The following is a 25,607-nucleotide window of genomic DNA, read 5'->3' on the forward strand; positions in this document are numbered from 1 at the left end:
GTATTCCTGGCCGTTGGAGAAAGCCTTGGTGTCTCTTGTAGAGCATGGCATCCCATAGACTTGGTGGGATCTCAGCTGACTTGTTATCTGAATGGCACATTTTATCTAATGACTCTGACAGGAAATGTGGCACAACTCTCACACCATTAGTCTAGAGTTAATATTCACCAAGAAATTTGTATTTAGTCCCTATCACTTTCCTCCATATCCCTTACTTATTTGATACTGATTTAAAAAAAATATTTTTTTTGTTTATTATTGAAAAACAGAGACAGAGGATGAGCAGGAAAGGGGCAGAGAGAAGGGGAGACACAGAATCTGAAGCAGGCTTCAGGCTCTGAGCAGTCAGCACAGAGCCTGATGCGGGGCTCAAACTCACAAACCACGAGATCCTGACCTGAGCCGAAGCCGGACGCTTAATCAACTGAGCCACCCAGGAGCTCCTATTTGATACCGATTTTTAGACTAAGCAGTAAAGATACTGGTTATCAGAGAACCTGATTTTAAGTGATCAATTTTAGAACATCACACAAGTTCTGTAAATACCAGCAAGGTTGGATTACAATTTTTATGGCCCAAATTTTGAATTGCTCTAATGTGAAGTCAGTATGTAAATTACTAGTTTCTAGATCCATAATGAATGAATAAAGTTAGAAGAATCTTAAATATTGGTGATAGTTACCTTGTTTTTCTTAAGATATTGTAATAAAATTGTGAGCAAAAGTAACATAGTAATTTTCATTTCTTCCCCTTTCTTTAAAAACGAGTGATGATATTTCTAGATCTGAAATGAGGTTCTGTAGGTGATATGGTTATAATAATGAGGGGCCTAATCAGTGAAGACCGGTTATTTAGAAATATTGATGACTGGGGCAGAACATTTCACAAGTTGGAATCATGAATTAGAATTGCGGGCTACCCTCAGATTAAAAAAAAATTAAAAACTATGGCGATAGAACTGGGCATAGAGGCACTAAGAACTAACTCTGTCGTATTCTTGTCGTGTTTTCTTAATTACTGTTGAAAAGATTTGGGTAATCAAATATAACTATATTTTAGTTACAATTATAGTAATAACTATAGTTATAGAAACCATGACTCCCACAACCTGCTTTTTTAGTTTGGTTTAATTCAGTTATCTTGTTTATTTTGGGGATGGTAAGGGCTGAGCCCTTTGCTGTGAGTCTACCACAGAGAGGTTTGTTTTGTGTTTTTTTTTTAAAGTTTGTTTATTTTTGAGAGAGAGAGACAGAGTACAAGCGGGAGAGGGGCAGAGAGAGAGAGAGAGATGCAGAATCCCAAGCAGGATCCAGGCTCTGAGCTGTCAGCACAGAGCCTCATGCAGGGCTCAAACCCACAAACTGCAAGATCATGGCCTGAGCCGAAATTGGACGCTTATCCAACTGAGCCACCCAGGTGCCCCTACTGCAGGGAGTTTTAAGTGCCTCTTGGGGCTCAGCTGCTTAGAGAGTAGGCATGGAGAATTTTGGGGTGGTTGTCCACATAAATAATGAGCACTCATATAAGAATAAGGAATCATGATAGCGGGACATAAAATAGAGACTAAGTGAGGTGCCAGTAATGTTTCATGGATGAGTGAAACCGTCCTGGAGTTGGTATTTGGCAGTCAAGGGAAGTGCCCTGGGAGATAGGGGCTGCTGGTGTTGGTACATGAGGATGGACAACAGGATTTGTCAGTGATTCTAGTCCTGAAAGTCAGGTGTAGGAGCAGCTACCTAGCAGCAGTCAGGCTAGGTGGCATTTTCAGGAGTTCAGTTTCCACAGGGGAGGTGAAAGGAAAAGCTCAGTGCAGTTTTCCATGGAGCTGACATTCCAGAGGGCAGTGGAAAGGTTGTAGGAAGGTAAGTAGTGGGTGGCTGGATGGAGCAAGGGAGAGTAGCAGCCGAGTAGAGGACCAGACTGGAGAGCAATGGATGGGTCCCAGAGGCTTGTGTTTGTGGGTAGCCAAGAGGGTTGAATTACGGTGTTTACTTCCCCTAACCACTGGTTTTCCTCCTATTCTTGCTCTTGCTTTCTCCTTTTCCATGGGGGCCTCTTCTGCCCTGTCATGCTGTTACTTCCTTTGCACTGCTCTTCTGCCTCACTGACCTGCCACCCGGTCCTTTGCCAGCCCCCTGCTGGCTTCGCTTTTTACCCACTCTAGCATGTTTAAGCTCAGCTCTCCTTCGCCAGCTCCCCAGCTTTCCTGGTGTACCCAGCTGGCAAAGTCAGATCCCTGTACGCACACTTGGAGCCTGTGTCACGCTGCTTAATGTAGCTGGGAGAAAATCACATAGCTGCAGAGCTGAGGGTTGAGTTTAACTTCCTAATCTGCAGCCTGCTCTCAGTGCTGCCCAGCAGATCCTGTCTTTCCTGAGGCGGTGTTCTTTCTTCATAGTGTTCCTTCACTTTTCTGAACCCTCACCCTGCTACCCTACCCATACCTGTGCTCTGCACATGGCCTTCCCGCATTCTTCACAGATGCAGATTGCCTCAGCCTTCTGCCATCACATCTGTTTGTTCTCTGCCTTTCCCCCCCAAATTTGGCCAGGTCTCTCCCATCTTTTAAGATTATTCATACACATGCATTCCCCTCCCTCAAACGCATTTTTTTTCTTTCTCAGTACTATACTGTTGCCTTTTCTTTCATAGCATAACTATTTAAATGTGTCTGCTCTTCCTGACTTTCCATTATCATTCAGCTTGCCTTGCCACATTGGCTTTATACCTATTACTCCTGAGGCTCTTCTTACCAAGGTATATGTGTAGTCATCTCACTACCGATTCTAGTGGACTCTACTTAGTCCCTCTTCTCACTGAACCTCTCTGTTGGGCATTGATAAGCACTTCTTCCTAGAAATGATCATTCCATGGTGTCCTGGCTTCACATCTTAAGGTTTTCTTACTACCTCTCACTTAACCTGGTGAGCTCCCCTTCATGCGCCCACCCTTAATTATTGGTGTTCGTCAGCATTCTGTTCTAGGCCCTCTTCGTTCCTCTTGTTAACTTTTACCTTCCCAGCTGTTGCTGAGGACTCTTTATTTCTCCCTCGACCTCTGACATGAGTTTTTAGAACAGTGCCTCCAGCTGCCCTGTGGACATCTCAGAAGCATGTCCTTATCACGTCCTAAGCAACCATCCTCAACTGTTCATTGGTGCACCAAAGGGCACTGTTACTCTATCTGGTTACCTAAATCAGAAACCTAGCCATCATTTTTTACTTCGACTTGCCCACCATTACTAACTGTGTATACACGCACACAGACTGTTCCCCATTTTGTTTCTTTTCTAGTTCAGCCATAGTCCTTTCTCATCCAGGATAGCAGTCTAACTGGTTTTCTTGCCTCTAATATTCCCTGCTTTGATATTAGTTCCATTTCTACACGCCAAAAAGCAATTTTTAAAAATGGAAAATCAGATCATGTCAGTGCTTAAATTCTTCAGTGGTTTCCTACTTCTCAAGGTTAAGTTCCAGACTTCTTACTATGATCTGAACTCTGTTGACTTTGCCAGCCTTGTTTCCCATTACTGCTTTTACTATATTACCCCACAAATCACTGAACTTTTATACCCTAAAGGGCAACACAGTGTTCCGTATTGCTACTTCCTCTCATCTGTGCCTACTGTTTCCTGAGAGCTCTGTGTCTTTGATTATTCTTAAGTCTGGGAAATTTCCCTTTTCTGTGTCTTTTTTATTTTTTTGAAAATGTTTGTTTAGGGGCGCCTGGGTGGTTCAGTCGGTTAAGTGTCCGGCTTTGGCTCAGGTCACAATCTCACGGTCTGTGGGTTCGAGCCCCGCGTCGGGCTCTGTGCTGACAGCTCAGAGCCTGGAGCCTGTTTCGGATTCTGTGTCTCCCTCTCTCTCTCTGCTCCTCCCCCGTTCATGCTCTGTCTCTCTCTGTGTCAAAAATAAATAAACTTTAAAAAAAAAAGCATTGAAAATGTTTGTTTATTTTGAGAGAGGGAGGGATGGTGAGTGGGGGCAGGGCAGAGAGAGGGGGAAAGAGAATCCCAAGAAGGCTTCACACTGTTAGTGCAGAGCCTGATGCTGGACTCAAACCCATGAACCATGAGATCATGACCTGAGCTGAAATCAAGAGTCAGACCCTTCATTGACTGAGCCACGCAGGTACTCCCTCCCTTTTCCATATCTTTAAATTGCTCTCTGACTGAGCAATTTTCTTTTTTTTTCTTTTTCTTTTTTAAACTTTTTAAAAAAGTTTATTTATTTTGAGAGTGAAAGTGAGCAGGGGAGAGGCAGAGAGAGAGGGATAGAATCCTAAGCAGGCTGTGCACTATCAGCATGGAGCCCGATGCGGGGTGCAAACTCACAAACTGTGAGATTATGACCTGAGCCAAAATCAAGAGATGGACACTTAACAGACTGAGCCATCCCCTTTTACTTTGAGAGAGAGAGAGAGAGAGAGAACGAGCTGCAGAGGGAGAGAATCTCAGGCTCCATGCTCGGTGCAGAGCCTAAAGCGGGGTTCAATCCCACGACCCTGGGATCATGACCTGAGCTGAAATCAAGAGTTGGACATTGAACCAACTGATCCCCCCAGACCCCCCAGCAATTTTCAAGCCATAGTATAATGTACTGCTTTTTCTAATCCCCAAGTATATCGTGAGCTCGTTGAGTTGAGCATAGGCACTGCACTCCTGTCTTTGATCTCTATAGTATTTGTAGCACCTAGTGCATAGCATGTCATAAACACGCATTTATTGTAGGAACAAATAGAAGAAGCAAATTGTTATAGTTGCACAAAGCAAGGCTGCTGAAAAGATTGAATATGGACAAGTTGAAGGTTTGAAAAAAGAGACTATCAATTTGTATTCTTTCCTAGAAGTGTAGTAGGAATAGTGTATATGATGATAGTTCTAACTTCAACATTGAACTAGAAATTAGACAAAAGACTTGGCCACAAACAAGGTATTGGCATCAGAGCAAGAATCTGAGTTTACCAAATCAAGATTTAACCATACTTCATTTAAGCAACCAACCCAGATTTAACAAAACTGGGCTTTATCTGGTGAATGCCACCTTTTGTTTGCTTGTGACGTTCAAAGATATTTACCCACTGCCAGTGTGTAGAATCTATTTAGGCTATTCGTTAATACAGAAAGTTTAACAAGCCCTTGCAAACTGTAATATAATCTCAATTACCTGTTGTATCTGGAAGCCATTTTAAGCTTTTTAGTCTTTTTTCTCATCTGCGTCGTGTTCAATTGAAGAAAAAAGTAAAAGTAATATTAAAGAATTGTAAAAAAGACCCACAGTCCAAGTCAAGCTTGATTGCTTTTTACAACTTTTACCCAGCACCAAAATATTTTTAAAGTGTTGTACGTGACACTTTCTGTGTTATGCATATGTTTCCCCAAGTTTCTACATAGACTGTAGTCACTATCTTTGGACGTCATAACATTTTGCTTATTTAAAGTTTTTTTCCCTTGGACTAAATTAAATTCTCAGAGATGGGATTACAAGGTCAGAGGGTATAGAAATTGTAAGACTTTTGCTTTGTGACTGTGTATCATTTTCCAAGAGGGTTATACTAAAAGTTCGCAGGAGTATGGAAGTACAAGGTTTCTCAGTGACCTTGAAACATTGGTATGAATGATGTGAAGGTGATGGAGGGAGAAGGGAGAGTTGTGTGTGTAAAATCTTACTGATACGTGCTTTGTTTATATGAGGTGTCACCAAGGATTTTTTTTTAAATATGGAGGAACAGTATTGTATCAGATGATAATACATTTAAATAAAAATACCCTTTAAAGAGTAATTGAAAATTTGTGCCTGTTGCAACTTGGTTTATTTCATGTTGACTCCTAGATATTCTATTTCATAAAGGTCAGAACATTTAAGAGCTGGATACATAGGCTGAACTATTTTAACTTTTGTTAGAATTGTTTATATGCCTGTGTACTTTGATGTTATGCTCTTAGCCTTTGTTGAGAGAGAGTTCTGTGAAGCTCATGTTTTCTGTGAGTTGGGAGAATGTTATATTCTACCGTGTAATAGATGCTTTGTGAAGCCCCTTGTGGAAAAGTTCTTATATGTCCCACTGCCACAAATTGTCGTGCTTTTTCAGAATATGTGGTTTCTTTCTAATAAGAGCTGTCAGCAACGTACAGGTTATGTTTTAGTTGCTCAGAACAAAAATTGTGATCTGCCTCTAGCCTTTTCTTTTAGACATGGTTTTGGGTCAGATTTTGTCAATTCTACATTCCTTTTTTTTTTTTTTTTTTTTTTTTTTTTTTTTTTTTTAATTTTTTTTTTTTTTTTTTTCAACGTTTTTTATTTATTTTTGGGACAGAGAGAGACAGAGCATGAACGGGGGAGGGGCAGAGAGAGGGAGACACAGAATCGGAAACAGGCTCCAGGCTCCGAGCCATCAGCCCAGAGCCTGACGCGGGGCTCGAACTCACGGACCGCGAGATCGTGACCTGGCTGAAGTCGGACGCTTAACCGACTGCGCCACCCAGGCGCCCCAATTCTACATTCCTTTTGAGAAAAACTGTTAAAGTTGTTTAAAAGAAGTTTGTTAAAACTTTCATAAAGCATTCCAGTGTAAATATGATATTAATGAGTACCTCTGTTATTTATTCTATTTATGCCTTTGAGCTTTTCTGCTTTAGAATTTTGTTCTGTTAAAATTTACCCGGGGTGGGGGGTGGTGGTGGTGGTGGTGGTGGTGCTGGTGCCGCCTGGCTGGCTCAGTCAGAAGAGTTGTGATTCCTCATATCAGGATCATGAGTTCAAGCCCCACAATGGTTGTGGAGCCTACTTAAAAACAAACAAACAAATAAATAAATAAATAAGTAAATAAGTAAGTAAATAAATAAATAATAAAATTTACCGGTAAGCAGTAGAGAACCTTATTGCCCTCTAGGTGGTGACAAACCTGTTATACAGGTCATTTAAAAGGAGACTAGAGTTGAATCCAAAAAGCATTATGGAATAAAATATAATAGAGTATTATCATAATTTATATATATATCTATTTACTAAAGTACTTAGTTTTTTTTCCTCCTAATGAATAGAGAATGAATGAGAGACTTGACAGTTTCACTCTGCCAAGCTCTCATATGGCAATTCTGTTTCTGTGATTAACCTGGATGGGAAATCTGTCAATGAGTGTTTCATGCTGCTTGTAAGAAGTCAGACTGTAGTGCTTATTTTACCCCCTTTCTCTCTCAGGTCATTTGGATCCAGGATTCCTAGCAAGTGACAAGACATCGGCTGGCAATGTACCACTCAATGAAGAAATTAATATTGCCTCTTCAGATAGTGAAGTGGAGATTGTGGGAGTTCAGGAACATGCAAGGTAGGACATTTAGTGGAGCATTCTGATATTTTAAATGTGAATTTGATTTTAACCATAAAGTGAGAAGAAAGTGGTAGTCCTCATGGCATGGCTGGCATGAATGGTGGGAGCTATCTCGTAGCTTCCTGTGGCTTAGAAAATGCTTTTTGATTAGACATGATAATGAGCTTGAGAATGTGTTGGCATCTTCTATCAAGAACATCTCAACCATATATGCATGTGAAATAGAACTGATGTTTTCCTCATATTTTTAGCAAATGTCTAGATACCTTGACAGATTTTTCTCTTATGGCATAAGTGTCATCCTACCTTTCCCCCTGTCATTCATATTTTCTTGCCTTTCACTTTATCTTGAAATGTGTTGGGAGCAAACAATTGGGAAATATACATCTGACATCATACCTGTATGCTTGTTTCCTAAAGCACCTCTTCTTGTCGTTCATTAAAACCTGCGAGTTACTTTGGTCTATTCCTAACATAGTATATTTCTAGTGATGTTCATGTGACTCCGGCAGTCCTATTTTTAGGATTAAAAGCCACAAGACATCAAATTCGTCTAGAGTTATGAAAATAACTTTTGAAGTTTGTCATTCTTAAAGATAGGGGTGAGCAAACTATAGCCCACTGGTCTGCTGCCTGTTTTTATATGGACCTTGTGCTAAGACTAGTTTACTTTTTAATTAAAAAAAAATTTTTTTTTTTTTTTAGTATTTAATATTTTGAGAGAGAGACAGAGTGTGAGCAGGGGCGGGGCAGAGAGAGGGGGAGACAGAATCCGAAGCAGGCTCCAGGCTCTGAGCTGTCAGCACAGAGCTGGACGCATGGCTCGAACTCCCAGACTGATCATGACCTGAGCTGGAGTCAGATGCTTAACCCACTGAGCCACCCAGGCGCCCCTAGTTTACATTGTGAAATGGTTGAGGGGGGATGGGATCAAAAGAAGAATGATGTTTTATGACTTGTGAAAGTTTTACGAAATTCACGTAAATACAGTATATTTATCCATAAATAAAATTTTATTGGGATGGAGCCATGCTTGTTCATTTACGTATTGTTTGTGGCTGCTGTTGCATTCCAGTGGCAGAGTTGAGAAGAAGTTTCAACAGACACCTGATAGCCCTCAAAGCCTAAGGTAATTAACTGTCTAGCCCTATGTAGAAAAACATTTGCTGATTCTTGCTTTAGATAGTGTTCCTAAGAATTGGTTATAGTCCTCTCAGAGGTATTCCTGAGGAACATTTAACACACACACACACACACACACACACACACACACACTTATATAGAAAACAAAAATTTAGACTCCAGAAAATCTGTGTTCTATATAGCAAACAACTTTTCTTCTATGCTGCAAGAGTTAAATTGTGATTTTTTTCCTGATTTCCCCAAGTAGATACATATATCTACACAATATCTACATTACCTGGCTCTTAGATCTGATTTTACTCTTTGGTTAGAAAGGAAAACATTCACCAGCATTTCTTCTGTTGTTTATATAAAAAGTGAACTTAGGAGGAGAGAGCGCAGGCAAAATACACATGTGTATAAATCGAAGGTACCTTTGTCTTAGAACTGATTCTACTTTCTGAGAGCATTTTTCAGGTCATACCTGTTGGGACTTTAAGGTTGTAAAATTATGTCATAGTTTAACATGTCTTCTCCCCAAAAGCGGCCAGTTCACTTTATCAGACCTAACCACTTCCATCTTCTGTCCTGTGTTTATGCCAGAAGTATTCCTGCATAGGTGCTTCCTTTTTTCTTTCCTGTGTTTAATGATTATTTCCCCTTTTCTGGTGGGAAAGAATTTTCGTTCTTCTGTCTTTCCTTAATCTCATTCTTTTTTCTTTTTTTTTTTTTTCCTGCCTTAATCAAGTACTTTTTCCTGTTCTCTCTTTTTTTTAATCTGTTCCCTTCATGTTGACTTAACCTCTTTAGATGAAAGACTATAGACCTTCTGGTTTTTTTCCTTTACTTTAGCATGTGTTTGCCATTATTTATTTCACCATTGTTCCTTGCAATAAAGAAGACATGAGTATCCTTTTATTCCCTACTGTAAACCTTACCTTGCCTATTAACAGATTGATACAGGTAAATTATCTTCAGTTTGCACATTCTCCATTCACCAATTTTGTCTTGAGTTACATTTCAAATTTTAATTCACTGTTAGTCATGTGTTCCTACTGAAGTAGCAAAGAGTAGGTAATAACCTGTGTTGCTTATTACTTAATCTCTTTCTCTCTCGAAACATGTTACTTGGTTCAGTTCTGTATTAACTTCTATCAAGTCTCGCTTCTTTACTGTTTACTTGTGCCTACAAATGTTACAGAGTGAGCCACCCTTCTTCTTGGCTTCTTTGTTCAACTTTTCTTCCATCATGAACTCCTTAGCTTCTTTTTTTCTACCAATATTTTTGGTATCCGGAGTTAAAATTATCATTATATTTCTCTTAAAACTCAGAAATTTAAATTTTAAGTTCCTACCCACTCCCAACACACACACACACACACACACACACACACACACACACACTTTGTCTAGTACACCCTTCTCCATACTTATTAGGTCTTTTATCCAGATTGTCATTTTACTCTATAGGTATGTTTGTTCCACTCTTGAACTAAGTCAAGTGGCTGACTACATTTTAAATAACATACAGTACATAACATTACTTTCAAGGACTTTTTCCTTACAGGCTCTGAAGCATAAAGATGTATTCTGATACTTTGGTTTGAATCCTGTGGAAATACGGTCTTAGAGGTGACAAATGTATTATGAAATCTCAGTGGTGGTTAATGCTGCCCATACAATAGAATGTTGGCGTTGAGAAGTTTCGTTAGAGTACTTTGGGCTGACGCTTGTGTCATTCTGAGAGGGTCTTTTATTTTGGTCTTTGGGTCGAGGACTGAATAGAGTCTTACTGGCTCTTTTGTGTCTTTCTGAACATTTTCTAGCACTTTCTTTAGAGGAAGCATGATAATCTTTCAAATAATTGAGATTAAAAGCTGAGGAGCAGGTGGGAGGAGAAGTTTTCTTGTTGGTTGCTTCAGAGTTACTCTTTTGGCTGCCTGTATCTCATCTGGAATTTATTTCTTTTACAGGTCTAGGGTTGCAGTTATGAAGTATTGATGGGCTTCTGGCAGGGTTATCGCTTGGAAAAAGGTTTTAGGTTTTGATCCACATCTTTTTGTTCTAATTTGATTTGCATGCATAGATGTTTTGTTTGGATTTAGTTGTCCTGTTCTTATTTTTTCTTTTTGATATTCTACCTTGTTGTGGGCTGAGAGTTTTTAAAAACTCAGAATTGGTTCTTGAGCTTTTCTCTTTGGGAATGCTCTGATTTGCATTGCATTGCCGTTTTTCCTTATTGGAAGAATTTTGTTTGACATTGCACTCAGTAATTTTAGTTACAGTGTGTCTTTTTTTTTAAGTTTTTCTTTTCTTGCATGTTAATATCTTTACCTGCTCTTTTAATTTAGATTTGATATGTTCCTTTAGCTTCTGTGTTTCTTCTAATCATAGACTAGAAAGCATGCCTTCTGAACTAATGGTTTGAATGCATCTTTTATGGCTGCCTTGTATTGTTGTAATTAACTCTCTGTGTTACCTAAATGTTATCATTTCTAGGAGTTAATTTTTGGACAGTCCAGTTTCACAAGATGTTCTTTGCCAATGAGATAGAGACTTTTCCAGCACCTCTAGCTCCTCTGTGCCCACTTAATTTTGCCAGAACTTTTAATTTATGGCCCTCATGCCGATACTTTTCTTTTTCCTTTTTCCTTTTCTTCTGCGCCAGCTTCATTGGTAATTGCCCTAGGAAGATAAATGGATATAGCACAGATCTTTCTGTTACGGAACTGTTAGAACAGTTTCTTTGATACCTGTCCTCTGAGGCTTTTGGGAATAATCAGATCCTAACCTCACTCACTGTAGTCTTTGGTCCTGTGTTCATTTGTCTTAATGTTGGTTCATCCCACAACAGAAGAGTTGATGCTAGAAGCATTTTGCATTTAAGACGATTGCTTCCTAGAACTAATTGTAAACATTAACCCTAAAAAAGCAGGGGAGGCAGACAGGCATTTCTCTGAAGCCACGAAGATTCACTTCATCTTTAGCTAGGAAAAATAAGTAGGAATGTAATCTAAGAGGTCACGTTCAGGCTCTGTAAATGAGAGCAAAAATGATTAATATTTAATGTTGTTTTCTTAGGATAGTAAATGAACTGTATTAAAGCTGACCATGAGAGCCTGCCCTCTTTCTCTGTTTTTTATTTTCCACTGTGAAGTCTCTCCTTTATTGGTTTCAGTATATGAAGAGCAGGAAATTATTCTATCAAAACTTACTGTTTATAAAGTAGGTTTTTTGGGGGGAAGTGAGTCCTAAGCATTTTCTTGAATATAGGACTCAAAATATGACTCTAGATTATGTTTTGTACCTATTGTCAATCATATGCAGATTAAATGCTTTGTGAAAACAAAGCCTATATCTACACTAGAATTAGTTTGGATGAATTAAAAAAACAGCTGAGTATGGGACTCCTGGGTGGCTCAGTAGGTTAAGCATTCAACTTTTTATTTCTGCCTGGGTCATGATCTCACAGTTCATGGGGTTGAGCTCTGCATTGGGCTCTGCACTGATAGCATGGATCTTGCTTGGGTTTCTCTTTCCCTCCCCTTCTCTCTGCCCCTCTCCCGCTTATTCGCTCACTGTCTCTCAAAATAAACAAACAAACTTAAAAACAGCTGAGTATGTTCCCCCTCCATGTCTTTCATCATACAGGGAAAGGGTATGTGTTAATACCTGAAACTGTATATTTTATGTGCATAGACTTAACAAAATTTTGAGTCTCTCACTTCTGTTTTTATAGGGCATCTCTGTAGGGCTTATAACAATTGTTCTGGTCCCTTTTCCTCCTGAAACCTTTCCCTATCTGGTATAAGTTGATCTGTAATGTACACCGTCTTATAAAATAGTTGAAATGTTTCTCCAGCACTCTTTGTTTACCAGCATGAGTCCTTTTGCTGTGTATTTAAAAAGGGAATGTGTTAAAAGCCTTGTTCTGGCCTCATCCATCTCTTAGCTACCATTTTATTTAAGATGATTGAGGTCATTAAATCATAAAAAAATTTTTGAGTGTTTTATTGACTTTAACACACTTAGAAAAGTCATAAATGTACGCTTTAGTTTTTACAAACTGCCCATACTCCGGTAACTAGCACTCTGATCAAGAAACAGAAGTCTCGGGGTACGTAGGTGTTTCAGTCAGTTAAGCAACTAACTCTTGATTTCTGCTCAGGTCATGATCTCACGGTTTGTGAGTTCAAGTCCCACATGAGGCTCTGTGCTCACAGGGCAGAGCCTGCTTGGGATCATCTGTCTCTCTCTCTCTCTGCCCCTCCTACCCCACTCCCCCACTTGTGCTTGCTGTCTGGCTTGCTTGCTCTCTCTCAAAACAACACAACACAACAAAAACAAAAAACAGAAGTCCCTCTTGCACCATCTTCTTGTCAGAGCCTTCCCACCACTGCACCCCGTGACTTCTAAAAGGAGAGTTTTGCCTGTATTCTTAAAAATTTTAAACTCAATGATAACCTTAGAAGTCTTCTTAGAATACTCTTTCGTATTCCTGATAGATGTCCCAGCACTTGCTTGAGAGCGTAAAAGGAAGTTGATTCCATTTGATAGTAGTTGTAATTGTTGTATAGTCATGATCACCTAAAGCTTCCCTCTGTAAACTGATTGATGGTTGTTAGTCTGCTCTTGAGATCTCTGTACAAGATGGAGTAGCCACCTTCTTCCATGGCGATTCTCCCTTCTTTGGGAATTGACCTTCTAGTTACAGTTAAATAGGAGCCAGGAGAACTTTTGACTAAAGATGGAATCATCACATTCTCCAGAGAATCTAAAATTTTGAAGTAAGAGAAACAGACTGAGAGGTTGGGGCTTGAGTCCAGTGAATGAGGCCTAGTTATCCCATCATCCTTAGGTTCTTTGAGGTCCTCAAGTGTCTTTCCAACAAATTCTATTTTTTGCTTAAAGTAGTCCAAGTTAGTTTCCAGTAACTGGAATCATTTGTAATATAACTACAGAAGTGATCTAATTTAGATAGTTGAAGTGCCTCATCTCCTTATTCTCCCTCTATCCATCATTCCTCAGTAGTAAATAGTGGCTCTACACCTCTCACTCTTGTATAGTATCAGTACCTTCTAGAATCTGCTTTGCTGTAATGACTCCCAGGGGCTAAGCAGTGCTCCTTACAACCAGACACAGTACAGTACTTCAGCTGTAGTCTGAGGAAGGCATAGTTACTTAGTGGAAAATAAACTCCCTGCCGGAGACCTCGTTTTGTTTGGGTTCTGTGCTTACCTTGCTTCAGACCCTGGACAGTTGCCTTTTGGCCTTGGTTTTCTCTTCTGTAAAATGAGCAGATTGGCTCAGATCCCTTTTAAAGTCAATCCCTTGTATGATTACTTAGGGAGCAGTATAGAGTAACAGTTGGGACTAAATACCTCTTTTATTTCAGAAGTATTTCTAGGAATTCTGCCAAAGATGACATCGATTCTCTCTGTAGTCATTCATTCTCTGAATTCTACTAAATTTCTAGCTACGATTACTTTAATTAGTACTTGTACAGATGAGCTTTTGAATTATTGAAGAACTTTATATTTTTAAGTCGTTAATCTGGGCCTATCTTTGCACTCTGCTGACTCTCACTGTGTTTTGCCTTACCTAACTTAACATACACATTTGTGAAGTGACAGCGTGATGTTGTGAAAAGCATTGGACTCCACATCAGACCTGGCTTGAAGCTCCTTGGCCCACCACTGTCATGCAGTATGACCCTGGGCAAATCATGTAACCCCTTTAACCCTCCGTTTTGCTTTCGATTGAGTATGGATAGTAACTTCCACATCTACCTCATAGGTCTGTTGGGATTGTCCAATGAGGTGAGACTGCTTAAGAAACAGTATTCTAGTGCCATCAGTCATCAAAACTGTTTCTGTAAACATTGAATGGACTCCTTTGGCTGACATTCTTCCGTGATTACACGATCACTTCCATCTGAGTGTACTTAATGCGTTGGACAGATCTGGATTAGCCTTTGGACTTTATGTCTCCTATTTTAATGCTTTTCACTGGCTAATCTTTGAAAACATAGTAGCCTCTGGGCTAGTAGCTACTTAACCCATTCTCAACAGATGATGGGCCTCTGGTATGGTAACATCTACCTTCTGCCCCCTGCTCTGCTCTGGCCCTGAGGGATCTGTTTTTCGGCACCTCACTCGGTAAGGGAGTAGTTTTCAAGCTACCTTTGTAAGAACAGGACCTCTTTCCAGGAGCTTAGGGGTCCTTGGGCAGTTCTGCAGCTAAAATTTGTCCATTGTTACCCTAATGTTCTTTTGAACCTAGCAGTGCAGGTAGCAGTGTATCAAAGCTGGAATTCTCAAGTGACCCAGCATCGCTTATTGTACACAGGTTGTTAAACAGCTTTTCAAGATCCACTATAGTATTTAATGTGACTAGAATCCTGCCAACTGTCACTTCTTACGTATATTACATAGGGATGTGATGGATGTGAGAACAAAAGTAGCAACGATAGCTTGAGTGCCTGCCTTCCTCTCATCTGAATCCAGTTACTCAGTGATTCATCCTGGAGGCTCAGTTTTATCATTTGACTGGAATGTGGAATTCATTATGTCAGTGTTTCGAAACCTTTTTCTTCCAGTGAGCTTTTGGTGAGATTTATCACCAAGGCAGTTCTGTCCCTCTGATAAAGCACTTTTAAAGAACCTTAACTGAGTACTTCAACCTTGGTACTTTCACTGAACTAAAGCACGTAAGCACTTCAGATGAATGAGCCAAGTGTTCTGTTGTGACCTTCAGGATAAGGAAAATTGATCCTTTATGCATGACCTAGTACTTACAGACTTCTAGAAATCCAGTCTGTAAAAGAGTATTACTAATACTGTCTTTGAAGGTATTCTTCCCAGTATGGCATAGGACTTATTTTAAAACAGCTTGTACTTACATTTCTTACCATGTCGTTTGGTTAGATTAAGATTGTTTGGGTATCCCAGTTTTGCTCTGGATTCGTATTCTGCCCTGTCCTGAAGACCCCAGAGGTTTAAATGTGTTCAGAGAAACATCATGTTACCTATGCATTGTCAGTAACAGATCTAGACATAACTCAGGAGTTTCTGACACTTTTAGACTAAACTTGACAAAAGGCAAGGAGGGAGACAAATAGGGAGGAAAAAGGGAAGGATATTGGTTGGAAGTTTCACAGACTCACATTTCACAGACTCATATAGGCTTATCTTTGTGAAGGTATCATTCCGTGCTAGTGAAGCCATATTGCCTTATATTTTTCCTACAGTGGGATTAACTGTACTTATACTTTTATTCTTCATCTCAATTGCAGGTGTGTTCATCCTCGAGGAGGTGTGATTCAGAGTGTTTCTTCGTGGAAGCATGGCTCGGGCACGCAGTATGTCAGCACCCGGCAAACACAGTCATGGACTGCTGTGACTCCCCAGCAGACTTGGGCTTCACCTGCGGAAGTTGTTGATCTTACCTTGGATGAGGATAGCAGACGTAAATACCTACTGTAATACAATGTCACTGTGTCTCCTCTGCACTGTTCCCTTCCTTTTCCTCCTCCTCTTTGTGACATGGAAGTTCATTGTCATAGCTTCAGCCTCAGAAGCTGTTTGTGGCATTTGTATAATCCAAACTCATGGAAAATTGCCCCCACTTCCTTTTTTTTTTTTTTTTTTTTTTTTTTTAATTAAAAGAAGTCACTTAGGAAAATAACTTAGCACAGAGAAAAGAATTTCTTCTTTCCCTCAGTAGGAATAGGAGAATGATGAATTTTATTAGACAACTTAGACAACTTCATTTTACTTGGTGACTTTCAATCTTAGGAAACTCTGCCTTCCTTTTAGAATAATATTTTAACTACCAGGTGAAATGGATTTCAGTTTTTGAATCTTGTATTTATTTTTCTGTGTAATAAAATTAATATCTAGCCTTGACCACTGTCAGCCCACCCATTGGCACTCCTACCTTAGGGCATTTGCACACATTTAGTCAGGTCCTTATTGGCACCTAGTAGGGCATGTGCATTTGAAAACCTGTCCTTAAAAATAGAAGACAGAAGTATTACTTTTCTTTTAGCTTGAGTCTTCTGCCTTCTTTCCTGACTTTGCTCCTGGCTGATTTCCCACAGCACAAATAATTGATATGCCCCTTTGTGTTTATAAATACTGCTAAGGTGACTTAGTTGGTCTCCTTGTTGCAATAATTCATAATTTTTTGGAAAATGTCTCCTTTTGGGGCAGAGGCATTTCAGTTAGATACCCATGAGGTTTTCTGGGCATGTAAGGAGAGCATTGAGAGATCAGTAAGAAAATCTTTGTCCCTCAGCTTTTTTTTCCTGGTTTGTTTACATAACAGGAGAACACAGAAACCTATTACTTAAGTAGAATATGAAAAGTTGTCTTCGTCTCTAAGACTGTGGGCACTTACAAGTCTGAGAAGGCAGTGCCTTCTTTCATAGCTGGTCTCTCTGTAAAGGATGTACAACAACTGTTTTAAGTAACGCTTGAGCTGTATAAATAGACCTGATGCTATATTTGGGTATTTTTCTCCTCTACCATCTAAAAGTGGAAAAATCAAAATGAACCATAAGAAACCAGATGCAAAGCACATAAATGACACTGTAGGTTTTACAGTATCTAAATAAGCAAAGGGTGGTTAGGAGCTTCAGGGAATTCAGGAAATGCCAGTGTTGGAGTTTTGTGGCATTAGTTACTACCTTTTTTCCTCTAACATGTTGTAGTTACTAGTGAATTCTTTTACAAGCAATACCTAGTTAGAACACTATGTACTGTGCACGGGGAGGAGTGAAGTACTATTGGCTTAGAAGACCTCATCTTTTTGTTTTTCCATGGTTTTTGTTTGCTTTTTGTTGTTGTTGTTTCCATATTTACCATATAACATTGCTATAGCCCTTGCCTCCCTCCTCAAATGCCTTGGTGGCTCTTCCTTATCTTAAGAGCACGAGAAGTACCATTTTCAGTTGTCATTTAGTGGACATACTAAATGTACCAAGCGCCTGTTCTGCACATGGGACTGTGCAGGGTAGGTGTGGTGTGGCCACCGAGACAAATGGGACACCCTTGCGTGTGCATGCGTCAGAGTCTGCCTGGCTCCACCTGCCTGGCCTTTTCTCCAGTTTTTCTATAAAGACTCATTTATCCCTTTACCCTTCTTCCTGCTGCTTTAGTTATTCCATATACCTCTTCCATGGGAATGGGTATGAGCATGTGTTCTTTGGTCTTCTCTCGTAGCATCTCATTTGATCTGGCCTCTGTTCTTCATCAACTAATATTTTTCTGCCAATCTAGTTTTAATCAGGCTTTTAAAAGATCATGAACCTCAAGTTTTAGCACCTCATATATCAGATCTCTCACATGGCCACAGTTCTAGACAAAAACCAAAGATCCAGAGGCCAGAGCTAAATAGGACCTTCTGCAGATTCACTACTGGTGTATCCTTGGACCTTCACATTTTACTTTAGGATTAATTTATTGAATTTTACTGTTACACATTGTTTTTGACTTGAATTAAAATGCTAGACAAAGCAGAAATGTACAATTTCTGGTCTGTGTTTTCCAGGAAAATCATTGGGACAAGAATAGAGTGGATTATATGACTTGAAGTTTTTGCAGCTTATTTTTTCCCCAGTATCAGGGCAGAGCCCCATTTTAAAGAATGTTTTCGCATTACCTATTCTTACGTTAATAGTGTGTTTTGTTTGATTCCACACAGCAGGTGATTTCCCATGACACACTTCCTTTAGCCCCCAATAGTCATCTTCTAAAGAGAATTCTTCTGGTGTGCTATATGCACAGTGGATTGGGAGCAGGGCGCTGTGGCCTTGTGTTTTTACACCAGGTTGCACTTTTCCCACACCTGCCCCTGTTTCAGCATCCTGACTACCCGACTGGTTGCCAGAACAGCGATTTAGAAGTTAACATGCAAAAAGGGGAGAGGGAGGGATGGTAGAAACACTCAGCTTTTTTCCCCCTACAGGGTTGGGATTTTTCCACCTACTAACTGTAGAGAGACTGTTTGAGCTCTTCTTTCATTGCCAGATCCAGAAGAGTGAGGGTGTGGCTTCTGGCAAGGTGTTTTACTGATAGAATTCTGTGGGAAACAAGTCCAATGACATTTGAAATTTCTTTTAAAGGAATTGTTTTTTAACTAAAGTGTTGGCATTTGGTAGCATCAGTACTTCTTTATGCTCCACAGAACATTATTCAAAGTAGTGTCTCTGCTCAAGTGGTGCACTTGGGTCACGGGTTGGATTGTGGCACCAATTTAGTTAAGCTCCTCCCTCCCCTCCCCTCCAGTGTGAAACCACAGAGCAGTAACTAGCTCTCAGGTCATCCTGGCTGCCCTAGAGCATATACATCTACTCACCAGTAGTTGTCTTTCCATTCTGATGGAAGGGGCCAGACTGAGTGGACTCCAGGATTTATTACAGTTGAGCATTGCATAAATTCTGCTTTTATTATCATCAGTTGTGAATATGAACCGTCTGATTTTCTAACTTAGTCCATTGTCCACTGTTCCTTTTCGCAGAATAGCACCACCATAGGTAACTTCAAAATGAATTTGTTGCCTGCTTTTTATACTGTGTCACAAAGTTTTTGAAAGAGCTGGGGACACAATGTTGTCTTTTAGTTTAAACTTTTTTTTTAAATGCAACGAGCCCCCTAATCTCTGTTTTCCAGTATGTGTATGATGTGACTTCCATGTATATATAAAAATGATTGCGCCCTAACCAAACTTCCTCAGATTGTGCACTGTTTGTTTAAAATAATCACGTATTTTAGTCCATTGCTGTTGTATTTTTCATTTTATTTAAAACACTACATACTTCTTATTCTTTTAACAAATTTTAAAGGGTAGTGATCTTAAAAGAGAAATCACTGGATAACTAGGAAATATTTTTGTTGTTGTTTTGTTTTGTTTTGTTTTTCAAAGAGTACAAAGGTCATATGAAGCCTTTTGCTCCTCTTACCATGAAAATGAAATGTTAGCCATTGTATGGCTAGGAACCAATGCACTTGGTGGTTAACAGATCTGCTGTTGCTGGAGTGTGAGTGTGGACTTGATGCAGTGACGACAAATCATTGCTTAGAATTAATGTTTTAAAATGTGCAACTCTAGTTTTTAAAACAAAATTTGGTTCTTCTTTACATTCATTATTTAGTTTTTGTTTCCATTTAGTATTTAATGGTCTTTGGAGAAAAAATAATAATAAAACAGAGTGTTATATATATATTTTTTGGTGCAAGATAAGATTTTCTGTTTTTTGAAATAAGTCTGTAGCATAAAGGTTAAACTATTTTAAGACAAAATAAAATAGAGTGTATTTAAACAATCATAATTTCTGAGGATTTTTTTTCTATCTGCTTCAGTTAATTAGATGGTGCCTGGAGCAGCTCCTAAGTTAGCTTTTGGATGTGAAAGCGGATTATATTTTGTTAACAGATCTTATCGATGTGCCAACTTTTTCCCAGCAGTAGCTGTGCCCTACTCCCAAAATGTTTTGCAAGTGACCGTTGGTGTTAGGTCTTGATAAAAGTAGCTTTGCTCTGGCTGTCCTGTAGCCCCTGCGTCCCTTCCCAGTTAGGACCAGTGGGATTCTAAAGAGAGCAGAAAGCCTCCTAGTGCTAGGCACCTTTGCTCCTGGGAACTGAAGGTCAGCTGACAGTTAACTTCTCAGAGACCAGTGCACCAGGACAGGGCGCCGTGACTGTATGTACTTTGCACGTGGTCAAACATTGAATCAAATGTATGGTGTTTCAAAAACAGCCTAAAGAACTTTTCTTTTAATTTGATTCTACTTTCTGGTTTTATTATTTGGTTCTACAAATGAGAGGAACTTCCATATTAGCATCTCATGACTTTTGTAACTTATCTTCATGTAAAGGGGAATGGGGAGGTGGGGAGAATGAGGCCTATATTTCCTAAAATACCACTTCTCGATCTCTTATTGTTCCTCAAGAATTTTTTTAGTTCTACTTGCACTGGAAAGGGGCCTGGTAACAATTAGAAAATACACTATGAACAGTTGGGGAAATGTTTTCAGGTTTTTGGAATGGTTCTGTTGTACTACCTTGTATCTGAGACTTAGATGTAGTAGTGCCTGTGAGAAACTCTTCTTTTCTTGGACTCTAGAAGAAAATTGTTTATCTAGGCCCTTGCTTTTAACCTTTTTGCCCTTCGATGCTGCATTTGTAGAACGAGTAGGTAAAATAATTTGTGGCTAAGTACTTACTCTCATTCTGCCTTCCTCCTTTTGTTCTTGGCTAGCTTTTGGCCTTGCCTTGCCTTGCCTTATTGGTATGTTTTTCATGGTAGATGGCAGCTATTTATAACTTCACTCTGGAGAAAAATTCTAGATAAGTCTTTGACCAAATATATGCATATCTCTCTTCAGCTCCAATTTTGTAGCCGAAGTAAAGTGAATTTCTTCTAGGACTTGTCTTAACTATATTACTGATCTATGAAGGAGTGATCTTCCTGGGTCATTGGTAGGTATGATTTTCTTTACTTCCTTGACTCCATGTTTGAGAGCACCGAGTCACAGAATCTGAGAAGTTCCTGGGCTACCGTGGAGCTTTGGCTGGGAGAATCCACTTGGAGCAGAAGGCGGCAATCGAAAATACTGGAAGGAACAGTGAGCTCAGACAAAGATGCAAGTGATGATTGTACGCATTATAGTGATGCGGAAAGAGCACCCATTTGCTCTTCAGTTCAGCACTGCTGTTGTGAAGAGCATTCACTGTTTCTTCGTTTCCGCCTAGCCTTGAGATCCCATTTGGCGTGGGGTGGGTGAGTGAAGGGTCAGAACGAGTGCCGGCTATGGAGTCAAACCTCAGAAGGGGGATATGGCAGCAACAATCCATGTGATCTCATAGATCATGGCCCCTTGCTTGTAAATTGTATCGGTCCAGCTTCTTATTCTTTGGTGAAAGAAGCTATATGATAACCAGCTTTTTCTTTTGTGCTTTTGATAATTGACACCTGAGATTTCTGTTTCCTTTCCATGATGGCTCCCTCCTGAGAGCAGGAAGGTGTGGAGTATTGTTCACTGTTGAACCCTCACTCCTGTGATGGAGTCTGACGCAAGCAGGCAAGTCCGACGGTAGGATGGATCTTGGCATCTGCAGCACAAGGGCCATTCGACCAGAGGGTGTGGTGGCTAGTGTATGAAAAGCCTGAACCAGAGACTAGGAGACCCCAGAAAGGCCATCTGACCAAGAGGAGTTAATTTCCGTACCTATAAAATGAAGAATTTTTTAGATCTCTTTTCTGAGACTGAAAGGTAGGACTGTATTATTTTAGGTAATAATTTGATGTTCTACGGAGCTGTTGGGCTTCTCATGCAAGAATTCAGGGCAGCAGCTCATTCTAGGAAGCTGTTTGAAGGACTATGGTTCCGTCATCTTCCCGAGGCTTTTGGAAGGCACTGGCTGACTAACACCATAGAACCTTGACTGTCTACAAACTCTTAATTTTCAAAGTTTTAAAAGAATGTTTAGTTCAGAATTTCCACATGGGAATAAGAAGTGGTACAGATTGTTATCCTAATTTTGCAGATTGGAAGACCGAGAACAGAAGAATAACAACTTACCCAGGTTTGCATGGCTAGACTTTTTGCAAGAGCAGATTTTTCCTGTGGGCCAAATTAGGGCTTTTAGCTCTAAGAAAAACAAAACGTCTTTTCTCCACCTAGTTTTCCTTTATTCTTTTTGCTGTTGATTCTACTTTGCTCTGGCCTGAGAAGAATTGGAAGTTTTCCTGAGAAGGTAATGTTTGATTGATTCTCTTTCCATGGATAGATTCCCTGTCTCATAGTTGGTGGAACAGGAAAATACAGATGGCCAGTAAACAGGAAAGATGCTTGGGCGCACCACTAATTATGGAAACACAAACTTTACAAGATGCTATTTCATGTAGGCAAATCAGGAGTAATTTAAATCCAGGAGGCAGAACAGTGACAACCTGTCTTTTTGCGCAAGCATAATTTGCTATGGCTACTTTGGAAAACAGTGGAGTTGTCTAGTAAAGCTGAATATGTGTATACCTCATGTATGGACTGAATGTTTGTGTTCCCCCTACCCCCCAATTCATATGTTGAAACCCTGCTCCCCAGTCTGATGTTTGGAGGTGGAGCCCTTGGGCAGTAATTAAGTTTAGATAACAGGGAAGTGCCCATGATAGGATTAGTGCTCTTATAAGAAGACAGGAGACCTGAGCTTTGCATTCTAGAGGACACAGTAAGAAGGCAGCTAGTTGTCTGTATGCAGGAAGAAGGCTCTTAGCTGAATCTGACCATGTTTAGTACACTGGTCTTGGATGTCCAGCCTCCAGAACTGTGAGAAAAAAATGTTTGTTATTTAAGCCACCCACTCTATAGTATTTTGCTATAGCATCCTGAGCTAAGACATGTCAGGACCCACAAAATTCACTCCTTGGGCTGATTCTCTTGAACAGGTTTTAAACCATGTTGAAAACCTATACAGGGAAGTCATGAAATCAATTTAGTGTCTGTAAGCCATCTTTTGTTTATTTAAGGGAATATAACAACACAGCAGTTAACAGATAGTATTGTTATATGAAGCTTTTGTTACATGCTGATCACACCTACACACAAGTATATGTCTGCATAGGGTCAAGATATAAGATGTATTTCTTTTACTGTGGGTTGCAGTCAAAAAGATAAGGAAAGCCATGGTTCTAGAGAAGCTATTTCATGTGTTCAAAAATGTTTAGTGTCGTTTTTCCCAGTTTTTGGCTATTTCAACATGGATGTTCATCTATGGGATGGACAAACAGTGTATTTATACAATGTTTAGCCACTGTGGAAATTAATGAACTAGATCTCTATTCATGTAGCAGTTTTATCAACATAGTTAAATCAGTGTGGAGTGGAGAAAAAGCAAATTTCAGAATATGTGTTACATGATGCTGCTTATATGAAGCTTAAAAAATACCATATTTTGGTAAAAGATACATACACGTGCAGTGAGAGTATAAAGAAATTCATGAGAATAATAAATACCAAATTCAGGGTAATGGTTACTGCTGGAAGGGAAGGAGGGGACACAGGGACTTCAACTTTATGGGCAAAATTTCTTAAGTTGGGTAAGGGGGGGGGACACAGGTATATGTTCTTTACACTTTTATGTATATCTTAAATATTTCATAATAAAATTAAATTTTCTTTGTCTCAAGTAGAAAGAACAAAAGCTTTTTATGACTTCCCAGATGATACTAGTGGGCATGGGTAAGATCTGAAGCTGAATTCCTTTTAGATGTCCTCAACACTTTTTTTTTTCCTCTCAACACTTTTTTTTTTTTTTTTTTTAATTTTTTTTTTCAACGTTTTTTATTTATTTTTGGGACAGAGAGAGACAGAGCATGAACGGGGGAGGGGCAGAGAGAGAGGGAGACACAGAATCGGAAACAGGCTCCAGGCTCCGAGCCATCAGCCCAGAGCCTGATGCGGGGCTCGAACTCACAGACCGCGAGATCGTGACCTGGCTGAAGTCGGACGCTTAACCGACTGCGCCACCCAGGCGCCCCTCAACACTTTTTGTATATGTCACCAAAAGCACAAGCAACAACAAAAAGTAAAACTGGTAAATTTTATGCTTCAAAGGACACCATCAAGAAAGCAAAACAACAATTCACAGAATGGGAGAAAATATTTGCAAACCTTTATCTGGTAAGGGACTTGTATCTAGAATAAATAAAGAGCTCTTACAAGTCAATAATATAAAGAGAAACAAATTAATAAATGGACAAAGGATCTGAATAGATATGTCTCTAAGAGAGACATATAGTTTGTTCATTAACACATGAAAACATGTTAAATATCATTAATCATCAGGGAAATGCACCTCAAAACCACAGTGAGAGGGACATCTGGATGGCTCGGTTGAGCATCTGGCTTTGGCTCAGGTCATGATCTCACAGTTCAGGAGATCAAGCCCTGTGTCGGGCTTCATGCTGGCAGCACAGAGCCTGCTTGGTATTCTCTCTCTGCCCTCCCCACCCCCCCAAAATAAACATTAAAAAAAAAATAATAACATGGTGAGGATGCAGAGAAATCAGAAAGAACTCTCCTACATTGCTGGTAGGAACGTAAAGTGGTGCATCCACTTTGGAAAATGGGTTGACTGTTAAAAGTTGTCACATGACTCAGCCACTCCTATGCTAAGTATACACCTGAAAGAAATGAACACCTAGGACCACACGAAAACTGGTACCCAAGTATTAACAGCACCATTGTTCATAGTAGCCGAAAGGGCAACAATCCAAATGGCCACCAGCAGATGAATGGATAAGCAAAGTGTCATCTAGCTGTACAGTTGAGTATTATTCAGCCATAAATAGGAATGAAGCACTGATGCAGTGTCCTATGTGGATGAACCTTGAAGACCTGTCAAATGAAAGAAGTTACAAAAGCCAGTTACAAAAGCTCACATATTCTTTAATTTACAGGAAATATCCAGAATGGGCAAATTTAGGTAAGTTGCAACCCAGTTAGGAAACTGGGACTTAGGAGACCAACGTGACAGGAATCAAAGGCAAGCATGCCCAGCTTTCTCACTGAGTGCAGATTTTCCTGTCCCTGAGAGCAACTTTAGGAAGAGAGACCTGCCCTCTGGAGAGAGTTGGGAATTGGTGAGATTTCTGTGTAGGTCAAATCTGCCACCAGGGGGTGAAGGTTATCGTGAAAGAAACCAGTTGTTCCCCCACTGAAATGAAGTGCTTGCTCCTGGGGCAAGGTCAGGACGGTAGCCTGTGTGGACCATAAAATTGACGGCCACCTTAAGACGCCCTTTCTGACAGCCGACACTCTGCCCGAGTGGCCGCAGCTGCGTCCTTTGGGCAGTGAGCCGGAGGGCTGGCGGTGGGGGTAGGGGCAGTTTCTCAACTGCCCATAACATGTCCCTGCCCCCAGAGATCCTGCTGCAGCAGCCCCCACCCCTCCTGGTTGTGACCTGCTCCAAGTCTCTGTGACTGTTCAGCTGAGAGTCTGGTGTTCCCTAGAGGCGTTGAGGCAGAACATGTGTTGGGACCTTGGCTTTTAGGCTGTGCTGGGTAGTACCTGTCCTCTTTCATCCCTTTAGTAGTCTTCTGCACGCCATAGTGGATGGCTAAATTCTACCAATGGGCTCTTTGGGCTCTTGGCA

At 40.1% G+C, this 25,607-nt stretch overlaps 1 protein-coding gene across 3 annotated transcripts in view; it reads left to right on the forward strand.

Moving 5' to 3' along the window:
- ARK2N (arkadia (RNF111) N-terminal like PKA signaling regulator 2N) overlaps positions 1–19,230 on the forward strand; it is an 85,856-nt gene extending 66,626 nt beyond the window's left edge. For 2 of the 3 annotated variants that reach the window (XM_060613748.3, XM_060613752.3), the window contains 2 exons: positions 7,200–7,326; positions 15,746–19,230. In XM_060613748.3, the coding sequence (XP_060469731.1) occupies positions 7,200–7,326; positions 15,746–15,935 (317 nt within the window). In that variant the 3' untranslated portion in view covers positions 15,936–19,230. Of the gene's footprint in view, positions 1–7,199; positions 7,327–8,404; positions 8,459–15,745 lie in introns of all 3 variants that reach the window. The other variant, XM_060613747.3, reaches the window with a different exon arrangement.
- Positions 19,231–25,607: the final 6,377 nt, after the last annotated feature.

Source organism: Panthera onca, chromosome D3, assembly GCF_046562875.1.
Source record: "Panthera onca isolate mPanOnc1 chromosome D3, mPanOnc1 haplotype 2, whole genome shotgun sequence".
Lineage (NCBI taxonomy): Eukaryota > Metazoa > Chordata > Mammalia > Carnivora > Felidae > Panthera > Panthera onca.